The sequence below is a fragment of the Lates calcarifer genome, linkage group LG20 (assembly GCF_001640805.2).
Source record: "Lates calcarifer isolate ASB-BC8 linkage group LG20, TLL_Latcal_v3, whole genome shotgun sequence".
Taxonomy (NCBI): Eukaryota; Metazoa; Chordata; class Actinopteri; family Centropomidae; genus Lates; species Lates calcarifer.
The window spans coordinates 12,726,717-12,740,347 of record NC_066852.1 but is presented as its reverse complement, the minus strand read 5'-3'; the positions used below and the strand labels follow the sequence as shown (position 1 = coordinate 12,740,347).

The 13,631-nt window shown below is 39.9% G+C and overlaps 1 protein-coding gene across 11 annotated transcripts in view; it reads right to left on the bottom strand.

Moving 5' to 3' along the window:
* Nucleotides 1–4,531: 4,531 nt before the first annotated feature.
* The window catches only part of zmp:0000001168 (signal-induced proliferation-associated protein 1), a 33,765-nt gene continuing 24,665 nt past the window's right edge, over nucleotides 4,532–13,631 (bottom strand). For 4 of the 11 annotated variants that reach the window (XM_051078827.1, XM_018691739.2, XM_018691741.2 and 1 more), the window contains exons 11-17: nucleotides 12,833–12,959; nucleotides 12,595–12,727; nucleotides 11,321–11,419; nucleotides 10,510–10,582; nucleotides 9,008–9,086; nucleotides 8,608–8,628; nucleotides 4,532–7,595 (exon numbers count right to left, since the gene is read on the bottom strand). In XM_051078827.1, the coding sequence (XP_050934784.1) occupies nucleotides 7,452–7,595; nucleotides 8,608–8,628; nucleotides 9,008–9,086; nucleotides 10,510–10,582; nucleotides 11,321–11,419; nucleotides 12,595–12,727; nucleotides 12,833–12,959 (676 nt within the window). In that variant the 3' untranslated portion in view covers nucleotides 4,532–7,451. Of the gene's footprint in view, nucleotides 7,695–7,826; nucleotides 9,087–10,509; nucleotides 10,583–11,320; nucleotides 11,420–12,594; nucleotides 12,728–12,832; nucleotides 12,960–13,631 lie in introns of those variants that run through there. The other 7 variants (XM_018691746.2, XM_018691742.2, XM_018691744.2 and 4 more) reach the window with 7 other exon arrangements.

The following is a 13,631-nucleotide window of genomic DNA, read 5'->3' as shown; positions in this document are numbered from 1 at the left end:
TAACTGAGATATGTTTTGAGTGCTGGACTTCAGCAGTTTATAGACTATGGCATATCCATCAAGACAACAGGGAGTCAGAGAAGTAGAAACTGGCCTTTCTGATGTCATTACAGTCTGATCTATACAGTTCCCATGTGAAGTAGTGTTATTACGGACACTGCACAATGCCCTGATATATGGAGATGAGGTTGATAAAGTTGTGCCATAATTTGCTACAGCAACATTGTTTAATTACCTACCCATGATGTTTGTTTTTGTTGAAAAGTTATGAAAATCTGGTCATTCACAAAACTGTGTTTATGGGGTTTTATAGGTGTTTTTTGTTTGCATTAAATTGCACCATTTGCAGAAAAAATGTGTCCAGACAATTTACTTAATACAGATTATTATTATTACTATCACTGACATAAACAGGTGAACAATCTATGTGATCAATGACATACCGAACTTTGAATTAATTCTTGAAATGAGGAAAATGAGATATGATGCCACAAAGAAAAAAAGGAAACTATATTAAAATGCATGTCCTTTGCCACTAATGCTCTACAGGTGCTTTCTCTTTGTTGTTCCTTTTCATTTCCTTTCTATTTTCTCATTATCAAATCATAAATTGATACAAATAAAAAATACTAAAAACGAGGGCCTGCCCCCGGTGTCTGTTTTGGGAAACAAAGACTACTTGTCACATGGAGACCTTCCAGAAACAGGGTGACGATTAAGAAACGGTGCTGTAGTGCTGTCAGCTAATAATCCACCCTGCCAGTTTCCAAGAAAGAACCAAAGTACACAAACCCTTTTGCGTAAAAGTGCATGCACTGTACAGTTGAGGTAGTCTGGTTAATGTCTTCTATTAAAAATTAAGACCTTAAAAAAAGACCCATTTTCACTTCAGTGAAATGATATTTTAAAAAAGGTGAAAGCAGCCTCATACAACATCAGTAAGCCTGCAGTGTCCTGGTGTTTTTCACTCTTTAATGTTTAACTCCAGAGTTTATGACTGGAGGGCAGGACTCTCTGATTAGTGTATCATCAACTGTCACAGCTTGTTATATGAGGTGCATTCATTCAATCATTAACAGGTTGGCTTTACTAACAGAAAAGCATTTAAGTAGAACAACAATGCAATGTAAAACTCAAAGAAATCTTGTCTCTTGGGTCTTGTTCAAAAACCAAACCAAAACCTGAAACCAAACTTCTAGTATTTTCCCAAAATGGAAATCCTCAATTTAATCCCATGCTAGATAAAATAAACTATTGGGTGTATTTCTAAACATTAGGAGACCTCTTGGCTAAAATATTTATCTGTTGTTTGTGTTTGTAAATGCATCGATCAAACCTCAGAAATCTAACTCATGTAGTCTCAGTTATGGCAGGAACACAGCAGTGATGTTGCAGACAGACTCACATTAGACCTCATCTACTTGTTGTGTACAGTGGCCTGGCCATTTAAAATACAATATACAACCCTGTGAACCAGGAGTCTAAACACACACACACACACACACACCAGCACATGGCCTCTATATTTACAGAACACGGATGAGTCAAACTGGTGTTAAGCCCTTGAGCTGTGTGTGACACATAGCCCCTAGTGAAGACTCCATCCTGTGCTCCAACCCCAAATAAAGACATAGGCCGGCGCATTGTTGCCATCAGTTCTCCTCCTGGTGTCAGGGCAGGGAAGATAAAGCGTTTTTCTGTGGCCGGTGTTTAGGAAAGCCTTCCAGAGGACAGAGTCCTGGGAAATGTTTGTATGATGTTGTCGTGCTGTATTATGATTGTGGAACAAGCTTTGGAAAGTGTATTTATCTTACCTCATGCTACATCAATTCAGGGAGACAGGAATGTGCATCCAATCAGGATTTCAAGCTGTTTTAAAACTGTATTATCTCACTCTAAATCTCCACGTGTTTATGTGACTACAGGCTGGTTTTATTTTTACATGTTGGCTCTGAACATCAATCAAAGATGACTGATGTGATGCAGCGGTGTGTAGCAGACAAGATTATGTTGCCATTCACACATTTTGGGAGTTTAGTAACTTTGCTACCAGTTTGGTGAAATGATAAACAGCTGATTATGGTAATAAAGTTGCTGAGGATGCTTATTAGCCATGCTAACAGATCTGGTGATGTTGGTCTGTCAGTCCATTGCTTTGATCTGGACTGAATTATCTCAACTATTGGAAGAATTTCCATTAAATATGGTGAGATATTCATGGTTCCCAGAGGATGAATCCAGTGGCTCTGATAATAGCTTGGCTTTTTCTCTGGCACCACCATGAGGTTGACATTTGTGGCTTTGAGTTAAATGTCTAAAAGTTAAGAGATACAGTGCGGTGCACAGTGTAAGAAAGCATAATAACCATCATAAGTGTGTGATAACGGTCTAACAATTTCAAAACATGAACCTGATTCAGCTGAGGAGGTTATAGTTTACTCTGTCAGCATTTTTCATTTCCCTATAGGGTGTTAAATGACAAAGATTATCTTGACAAACAAAACTGCACAGCTTAGCAACGAATAGCTGGAGTTTTGGAGGGGCCAAAGACAGAGTGCGTCAACCCACTATGCTTGCTCAGCTGATCTAAAAGACAAACAGGAAGTTGAAATGTCTGTTTCTTGGTCAAAGTCACAGAGCTTCTAAAGCCATTCAGAGTCTTTTCTGTCCACCTAGGGTACTTAACACCTTGTAATACTACGCATTAGAAGTCCATGCTGACTGTGTTTTAGCCCTGATGACAATAAAATTACAGTTTACAGTCAAAGTGTTGAGATTAAATCAAAGATGTTGACAACCTGATCTCTTACTTGAATCAGTGATATTCTCACCTCAAGTCAAATTCCTTCAAAAGTAAATCTACTTCATTCAGACAGATATTTTCTGCTAATGAACAGTGTTAAGCTGCAAATGCATTTCTAATTAAAAATCTATTAAAATGTAGCAACCACAGAAATGAGATTTAGAACATGATACAGTTTGATTGTGAGGAGATGAGTGGTTTTTAATCCTGTGTCTTCCGAGCTGCTGGATTTCATTTGAGCTGTGGGATTTACAGCATTTACACCTGGAACAACGCTGCGGGTAAACAGCTGGTAAGACAGAAAACCAGCAGTAATCTGGATGCAGAGAACCACTGATAGGGAATAAATACAGCTAGCATTAGCTTAAAGTTTAGCATTGCTTTTTATGTCAGCTGTTTGCTTTTCTCTACGTTGTGTTTTGTCACTGCATTCTTGTTGGAGATGTAATGTGCAGTGTAAATAAAGATCTAAAATTAGAACTAAATTTATTCTTGTCTTCACTCATATAAATGGTTATAATTCTTTTGTTCAATTACAACAGCCTCCCAAGCCAGCTGGTTTCCACAGACGACACTGTGAGTTAGTTCATGTTTATACATATTTCTCCTGCTTTCATCCCATTTCATAAACTGACTTTTACGTTCGACTCTTTTCAGCAAATCTGATTTGGGCCAGACCTCCGTCTGACGCCACAATCATCATGTCGCTGTCAGACCTTAACACTGCATCTTCCTGGAGCTGCTCTAAGCTGCTGTTTCATATCTGATTTACGTCCGCCTGCCATGTTCATCAGAGTCCAGATCCTCACAAGTTCTGCTCATGGACAAACCGTCTAGTGCTTTCAAAGAAGATCTAACTGTCTGTAGTCACAACTCTCAGTCAACTCTAGATCTTCACCACCACTCATGTCCACTATTTGTTGGGTGGATATTCCTATGGCACCTTCATAAATTTACATCCCATGAACATGAGAAATTCACAACAGCTGCAAAACACTCGCTCTATCCCTGCTCACACAAATCAATACAGACGTAGACATGAAATAATACAAATACCTGAGTGCAAAGTAAATAGAGGTGTGGAGTGAGACATTGATAGCGGACATCTTATGTTGTGCAGCATCTCTACTCAGTGCAAGTCATTTTTACTACAAGTCAAGTGGCCTGTTAGTTAATGGAGTTGTTTTGCCTCCAAACACCACTTCAGCCAGTTCAAACACTTCTTTTGAACAAACATCTTGTTTTGTGGACCATCATGTCCATGCTGGTTTGAGTAAATGATAAAGGGCTAAAAGATTCTGACCTTTCCCTCAGATTCCATCTTTTTGCTTAAAAAAAAATCCCTTTGGGTCATTTTTATTTTCTACTAAAGAAAGATAAACACCCCCCCACACTCGTTCCATCTGTCTGAGGCTGTTTGCCTCTGTGTTGACAAAACATCTGTATCAACTTTGTTTGGGAGCGCAGAGGGTTTAGATTGTTGCATTTCCAGATTAGGTCAAATAGATCTAATGTGTGTGATGCCCAAATTTTTTCTGATTTCTTTTCTTTTTTTCCCCCTCACTTTTGTCCCTTTTAGGTTAATCAGCTTTTTTTTCTGATGCTCTGTTGGATTTTCTGAGAGTTTATTTTTAAATATTTAAATACCAAAATAATCCTCCGTTAGGGGAAGCAAACGTCATACAACACATTCATTTCAATTAAAACTTGATTTCAATGCATCATCAGTCATGTTAAGCACCTTTTTTTTCCTTTTAATTCACTTTTAAAAATCATATATTTGTCGGTTCTTTTAACAATCGGTGGTACTCATAGAGCTGTAAACCTTCATTTATGCTTGAGATCAACAACACACATCTCTCATCATCATTATTATTATCTGTTCTTTCGGATCACATGTCAGCCAACGACTTTTTTCTCTCGCACAGCGGATGAAAGGCCAGATGTTAAGACGGTCTCTTAGAAAAAAATCCTTCATCTGCCACATAAAACCTCAGTTAAATGCAACCGAAGACAAAGAAATGAGATCACTAAGCCGGGTTAACATACATTACATTTTCAGGTAGGCACAAAGTCAGAGAAATAAGCCTTCACATAACACCAGTATGACCAGTTTGGACCATCCATTCTGAAAGAAGAGTTTCACTCATTAAGGCGTACCTAATGGTGTTTTAAGACCTTATTAAATATAGATGAAATAGCTCAATGTTAGAATGATAATAAGAACCATAGTCACATTAAGCAAGAGTTGCAGATAGGATTTTGTCACGTCATATCATTGTTGTTGGTTTTTCTACAAAAAGAAACTAAAATTTATAACCAAGCCCACCTTTCCTTTCTGCCCTATTTCACATTTTCTTCCTCATGACTTCCCTCCAGTTTAAACAGCTACAAGAAAATCCACATTTGCATGATTAATAAGTTACATTTTTATACATACACACATACAGTGGGGGGAGCTTGGAAGTTGCTTGGCACATTCTCATGCGTGACCAACCTCCTACAATCTAAATAACTATACAAGACACAGTAAAACAGGTCTTCTCACACCAATGTCTCCCTGTTGTTCAGTCATGAGGCTTGGGCATGTACAGGAGATGAAACAGGAGCCTGCATGGCAACGGTTAACACTTGTCTGCATAATCATCCTGCAAAAAGGAGGGCATACACAACCCAATGCACTAAGTTAACATGGAACAGTTCAACTGTACATACAGTATCTTCACATACTGATAAAGTTTAGATTCATAATTTAATCTGTATATACTGTATCTTAATATGCTGGTACCAGGTATTCACAGTGACTCTAAAATAAAATTACAAGAGGAAGTTTGTACAAGAAACAAGAGAGTCTGAGTGACTGGCAAAAGTTTGGCATCCTTTTTGTTGGAGTTCAGAGTTTGCAGTTGGAGTTTAGTTTGTGGTCGAGTCAGTTCTGTTTTCATTTCAGTGGGGATTCAGGAGAGCTGCCTGGGCTTTTTTTTTTTTTTTTTTTTTTTTTTTTCTTTCGTTGGCACTGAGGAGAAGCAGTCCGACTCCTCTGAGCACGCGTTCGATAACGGGCGCCGTCAGCAGGTGGACACAAAAAAGGTGAGGTAAAGGTGGTGTTGGGGGTGGGGTGGGGTGTGGTGGAGGGATGGGGGATGAGATCTTATCCACCTTCTTATGTTGAGCAGGACTTAACCTGGGCAGGCTAAATAAAGTACAGTGTGTGCCCTGTCCAGTGCTGATTTTACAAAACAAAAAAGCAAAAAGAAAAAAAAAAAAGTGCAAAATGACACATAAACACACACAAACACACGTCAGGGTGGAATGGTAAGATTTCACCTATTGTCCTTACCGCTACCACTCATAAGCCATACTAAACAATTACCCAAAATAGTCACTGTAGACATCCGCCAAACACAAAACATATTTAAATACAATAATCTGTATTTTACTATTAGTTCAAGGTGTTTTATCCAGACATGTAAAGCTATTTTGCCAGCTGAAAGAAAAAAAAAGCTGCCTTTTGGCATTTTGTGGTTCAGGCCAGCAGGAGGAGATCTTCTACAGTATGGCTGCTACAATAGTGAGGTTAGAAGAAAACAGCTACAGGCAATCATGGAAGGAATCTGAAGCAGTTCTTTCCTGCCATCATCTGTGTCTTCAGGAGAGGTATGACCCTTATTCAGTATTCCTTTAATACTGTTTCCATACACACTTCCAGAAGGAACAAGCATGCAGTTCATTCTTTTTGACATTTCCAGTTTATGTCCCTTCTGATTTATGGGTTTTTTTCTTTAAATTGTCTCTCCCTAAAAACTCCAGAATTTCTTAAATACAGTACTACTGAGAGGGCAGAGAACGATGTCCTTACGTAACAGACCTTGCTCTGAGGCGAGTCAGTTAGCATCATTACATCTTTTGAAGTAGAAGGCGACCTACAGGCTTGTCATTGTCATGTTCCTTTTTTTTCCCCCCTCTCGTTGTGTTTTATTTCAAGGCCTTCCACACTAGCAGCGCCAGGCAGAACCACACTCAGACATCGCAACTACACATCTGGCAGAGAGGATAGCAATACTACTGTTCAACATACATTATTGGTGATATATATATACACTTTTGGTCATTTCAGATAAGACACCACCAAACATGCTATACAGTGTCTCTCAGTCTTAATTGCCACTTTTTTATGCAAGTGCTATTCAGCAGAGCTTGTCAAGTATTTGAAGCAAGGTACAGTAAGAGATGCACACATACAGATGCACGCACACATACACTCATGTGGCACACATCCACACACATACTGTATCACACACACACACACACACACACCAAGAGAAGCACTCCAGCATAGCACACCAACACAGCAGCCTGAGAGCTGCACATTGGTCAGTCTATGAAGGTCATGGAAAATTTGAAAATGTCATTTGTTTTTTCTTTTTTATGAGTTGATTTGCATACTCCCTCACCAACAGGCAGGTCCAGGATTCAGGACAGAGACTGTGGTAATACACAGGCTGGAGAGGATAGGTGTGTGTGTGAGTGGGTTTGTTTGCTTTTGCAAATATGTATGAACAAAATAAGCGTGACTGAGCGTACAAGGATGCTGTACGATTTGCATCTTTCCGCTGATTCGTTTGTGTTTGTGCGTGCGGCGGTGAAGCTAACAGGGCTTGTTGACGTTGCACAGCAACTCGGTGACTTTGATGAGGCGGGCCACCGTGCTCTGCGACTCCTCCTGCAGCCGCTGATTGTTCTGCCTGAGGCTCTGCACCTCGGCCTGCAGCACCGCCTTGTCCTCCTTCTCCTGAAAGACATCGGCACACAACAAAACAAAAGCCGTCGCTCAGATGGCTGTGGCAGGAACGGGAGGGGAGCGACAGGTACAGCGGTGGCGTTAAGGCAACTAGTGGGCACACATAAACACAGAGCTTGAAATAAAACGACACAAACAGTGTAGAGAAGCACATCACACTGCAGTGAGGAAGAATAAACTCACAATCCAAAACAGCACAGAAACAATTAGTCACTGAACTGATCATTTTGATTTTGTTTTAGTCATCTATCAGGTAAAAACACCAAACATTTGCTGACTTTTCACTGTTTATATCATTTATTAAAATCAGTGCTTTAAAGTGCTGCTAGTCAGAATAAACAGCTAATCACTTACAATGAGCACAGAGTGGCAATTAACAATTATTTTCATGATTGAATAATGTGTTGATTAGTTTTCAGTTTCATTAATATGATGTCAAATATTGTAACGATTGTAATTTCAAAGAATCAATTTCTTATTTTGTCTAACCAACAGTTTACAGTCATATAAAACAGAGAAAAGCAGCAAATCTTTACAGTCAAGAAGACAGAAAATAAACAAATGATCAATAATCAAAATTGTTGTTGATTCATTTTCTGTAACTAAAGTCATCAGTTAATTGTTTCAGCACCTAAATGTTTTTTTTGTCATTACTCTAAGCATTCATCAGCTAAACGATTGACTGACTAGACAAACGTACATTAGATGAATCAATAATGAAATTAGTTATAGTTTCAGTCCTAATCAAGGACTTTAAAATAGACATATTTCCATGTGATTGGGAAGAATATCATGCTTTGTACATACACAAAGAGACATATAAAGTACTGACAAAAAATTCTCAACACAGTTGACTGAGCAACTCCGTCCACTGACGAAGGCCATGAGGTGTGGTTGAAAGTTTTAGAAACACAAGTGCAGTTTGTGCTGAGAATTTTTTTTTTTTTTTGTGTCAAGCTGCTTTTTCTGAGGTTGCGGAGAAGCCATTGAATTCATCACATACTGTACAGTTTTCTTTCAAAATCTAAATGAAAAATAAACATAACACAGAATTATGTTTAGTAGTGCAGCATTAAAGAAGTTGTAAATAAATTAAAAGGAAGTATGATATTGAAATATTCCACAAATCTGAAAATGGTACTGTAAAAACAAAATAAATACATAAAGGCCATTTGAGTGTTTCTGTGTGCATTTCTGCAGTGAGTCAGCTGTGACTTGAGGTGGTTCCACGGATGAGAGGATTTGTACAAGTAAGCAAAAAGCTGCATCAGAAAATATAAATCTTCTTGCTCCGGTAACAGAAGCGGATCAATTTAAATACTTTTTTTCCTACCTGCCGACTTCCCTGTGCAGTTCACTGAAAATATTATTAGAGAGAAAAACATTCATGAAAGTCAAAGCACCTTTTGCAGGTCATCCTGCAGCTTCTTCAGCATGGCCTCCAGCTGCGATACCTTCTCCTCTAGGTGGCCTGGAGAGTCACTGCAACAAAGAGAGGCAGTGACACTTCGTCAAAAGCAATTACAGGATTTTAAAGTCTGTAATTGGAAAATGTATAGAAGTGTCAAAATGGTTTCAAACCATCAACCAACAAATGGATGTCTTAACTGGTGTCTGCTGCATTTTATAGAACGATTTTTCTTGTGTTTCTTTTGTAAAAATAAAAATAAATAACACCTCCTTTCAGCTAACACTTGGTGAATTTTTTAATTTGCTTGATTGGTCGTGAAAGCCGTCTGTCACCCTGACAGCCTCAGAGCTCAAGGCGCCGTCCCTGCTGCCTTTAATGAAACCTGTAATACTCAGAGATCAATTTACAGTAATTGCTACGGCTGACAAGCAGACCTATTCTGAGTGAGTATAGTCATCCCATGATGCATTTCGTCTGACTGCAGTTTACATAGTGACTACGCCCTACGGAGCAAAGCACAAGCGCTCCCCTGGTAATGTGTCAAGCATGACAATGCTTTTAAAGGAAAGCACACGGTGTTGTTGTTAAATGATTTGTACAGTAGTGTATTTGATGATGTGGTAGGGCCATATATATATTTTATATTTTGGTTGGTTTAAAACTAATTTGTGCTAGCTATTCAAAAGTGTTACATAGTACGTGCTGGCTGTATCTGAGGACAGAATTTGAAAGAAGTTAGTAGTTTGCTTTTTATTGTACTCACAAAATGTAATCTGAATCTGAACTGGTATCAATTGAAAAATGGAAAAAAGGAATTTTTAACTAAGATTTTGAACAAAAGTTGTGATAAATACTGCAGTTTGTAAGTTCAGGGTCCTGAGCAGACACTAAAGAGAGGTGATGAAATAGTACAGTATGTGGAGTATACCGTACCAGGCTCTTTAATGGTGACAGAGTCATCAAAGCTGATCTCCACAGTATGTGAGTGGACATAAACTATGCCTCTAAACACTACTAAGCTTGACATTGCTGTTTGTGTATGTCTTAATGACTCATTATCTGTTTTGCTCTTGGCTAACAGCTCTGTGGCCTTTATGAGCTCAGACACAGCATGGAGGAGAAAAAGAAGGCGACCGCAGAGCTAAGGAAAAGCATGAAAGAATAATAAAATGGATTAGGGTGGGAGTTACACAGAGAGATGACAATGACAGTGAGTCAGACACTGCAAGTGTGTGCGTCTATGTCTGCATGCGTGTAAGTGCATCACTGAGTCAGCAAGAGGGCTCTCTTTCTGGGGGAGAGGAGCCATCGCATTGACTCATACAGACGTAGCCGATACAGTCTGGATAACTGAGAAAGAATAAAGGAGAGGAGAGGTCTTATCGAGTTGGGGAAAGGGACATGTGCAGTGATTCAGACAAAGAAAATCAAGAGACTAACTACAGAGATATTGAACTGTCTGTTTCACCCCATGTGGACCATGTAGCAACCCACCTCTCCTTTGAGTCTTTCAGCTTGCCATCGGTCTGGTCAGCTGCTGCCTGGGAGGGGTCTCCAGCTTTGCGGTCTGTGGTAGGGAACATATTGGACATTATCGCAATTTAAAACAGCGAAACATAAAATAGTCAAAAGTAAAGATGGGAGATATACACTTTCTCCCATTAAACGCTGCAGAGCAGATCATACGGAAAAGTCAGCTCTGTTTTTTTCAATATACATTACATTGCCAAAAGTATATGGACACTTGAGTGCTACACTCAAAGTGATTGCCGAACATTTCACTCCAGAACCAATACACTGCAGTCTTCTGGGAGCACTTAGCACATGATTTTAGAACCAGGCTGCAGCCGTAAGAGCTTTAGCGAGGTCAGCCGCTGGTGTTGGGTGGTAAGACCTGGCTCACAGCCGTCTTTCCAGCTTATCCCAAAGGTGTTAGATGGGGTTGAGGTCAGGGCTCTATACGAGCCAGCTGAGTTCTTCCAAACCAAACTGGGAAACTGTCTAAAGCCTCCAGCCAAAAGTAGATGACCTGGAGTGGCTATATACTTTTGGTTATATAGCATACATATAATTAATATATCACTTTGTTTTATACTTATCAGAAATTAAGAGTCTATCTAACTAGAATCTTTATTCTAGTTGTAGTTGTGGAACAAAACTCAGGGTGAGATAAACACAGGGAGAACTCTGTAGCAGATTTTTCTTGGTGTTTATGATTGTGCTGACCGCAAAGACAGCCTGTTTTATTATTCCACATCTATAGACACAGTAAATAAGGAGTGTGCATATGTTAATAGTTCCCTACCCTCTCGTGACAAAGCCTCCAGGATGCTGCGGCAGGCTGTGGCCAGGTCTGCGATGGACTGCCACTCCTCCTCAGTCGAATCTGTCGTCTCTGAGAGAACTGAGGGAAAGAGGTTGATATATATCAGGCTCTCATTTGAAACACAGCTCAGTGTAGCGAATCAGGGTAATGCAGCTGGGACAATGCAGCAGAAACAGCGAGACTGTGGTCATAGCATGCAGCCCAGATTCACTTTGGTTGTACAGTAACAAAGAGCCACCACTGGGGGATGCTGCTGTGTTAATGCTGGTCAGAGTTGGGGGCAGAGTAGGCCTATACAGGGACAAGGAGGAAATGGTGTGATGTATGTAGCACGCCTGCAGGTTTCACTGAAAACTGTTTCCTGGTTTTGTAAGATGTTTTGACACCAAATAAATCGGAATTTAAGGCAACATACAACCAAAACACAAGAGATGAAAGTCATGATGCAAGACAATGCGCTTAATATCACCAAGTTTTGGCAAATTATTTGATGCAAATTTACTAAAAACAAACAAACTAAAAAATCCTTTTTAAGACCATTCAAGGCCTTGAATTTAATTATTTGGTTTAAAAAGTCGTGATGCTTTCTAATGACCTGCAGACTTCCTGTGAAAACACGTAATGCAAAACAATCAGAGGCCTCAGAGTCCGCCCCCACAAAAATCAGAAGAATCTGATGAGGGAGATGAGCGAGTGTGCTCTTATGGCGGTTAAATGATGAGTCTCATAGCCTCAGCGGAGGCAGAGCAGATGGTGTTAAGAGGGGTTCCTTGATTTGGGGCTGCCTAAAACTCCACCCCTCCCACTACCCATCTGTCCCCCTTTTATCCCAGCCCTGGCAGGGGGTGGCAGCAGAGCAGGGGTGATATTAGATTAGCGGAATAGGGGGCAGCGCGGATGAAAGAGGAGGGACAAAGGGGATGCAGTGGAGAGCAGAGGGAGGATAATGGAGAGAGGAGGTTTAAAGCAGAAATAAATCTGGAGAAAAAAGGAATTTGAGGCTCAAATCAGGCAGAGAAGATCTGCAAACATGTGTAATTGTTCCATTTTGGCATCAGTAGAGCTGTTGTGTCTGAGGAAGCAGCATTGTTGTGAGTCCATGATCAGAGTTATAACATCTTTGTGTGCTCTTTGTCTCCTGATTCAACCTGCTAATATCTCTCTTGTTAAAGAATACAATATAAATATGTATAATTACTGATACTGACAAGTGAATATATATGCATTTCAACTTCAATTTAAAAAGTTCTTACTCTTGGTGATGGAATTATGAAGACTTAGGGCTCGTGAGTTTCTTTCGGCTCGGTCTACACACGAAAGCCGGGAAGACGAGAGAGAGGAGTCGCTCGCCGAAGCTTTGTCGTCACCGAACTCAGCCCCCATGAACTGAAGACAAGATAAAGATAGAGATAAAGGGGAAACAACACTGTCAGATGGGGATGGAGCGTTGGGGAGAAACCGCTCAGATGTCCTTTCGTCTCAGTCTGTCACCTGTTCATCCTCCAGGGGAACCTTGGGTTTGACGGCCAGGATCAGATCAGGTGTGGCATCTCTCAGCTCCCCGATGTTTTCATAGATGTGGTGTTCCACTTTCTGCCCCACGTTGTCGTACACGTGCCTGTCCACCAAGCAGGAATTGGGGAATAGATGTGGTGGTGGTGGTGGTGGTGATGATGGGAGAAAAACACAAAGCAAATCTGCTGTTGATGCTTCGTGACAATTTTTTTTCTATCCAATCCAGAGGTCAAAACAGAAAACTGGAGCACTTAGACAAGTAATCTCCACGGCAGCTTAGGTTTTGGCTCGACTGACGTCTGCACTCAGAAAATTATCTATCAAAAAAATCATATCTGACCCAGCTCAGTCAAATTATTCAGCTCTGCTTTGTGGGACAATAAAAAACAGTCAAATTCATTTTGGTGAGCGGCAGAGTTTAATATTATCCTCATGAATATTTCCTTTATGCACAAACTGGAGTGAAACCAATGAGAGTGCTTAAAATATTTTACCAAGCAGATCTAAACATGTCATACTGCTTTTACACATGTTTTTCTTTCTTCTCAAAGGCCTTGATACTAGAGGACGAGGAAATAGTACATTATAATCTGCATGACAAATGTGCTTTCTTACTCAACTGATTGTCTATTATTATTGCCCTGGAAAAGAAAAAAAAACTTTAAATTATTCAACTTTTTATAATCAAAGAATAAAGATCCACAGCTCAACCATCCAAATAGTTATGTTCTTGAGTTGGAAAAAGCTCAAGAAGAGCTGAACGGAAGGAACATCT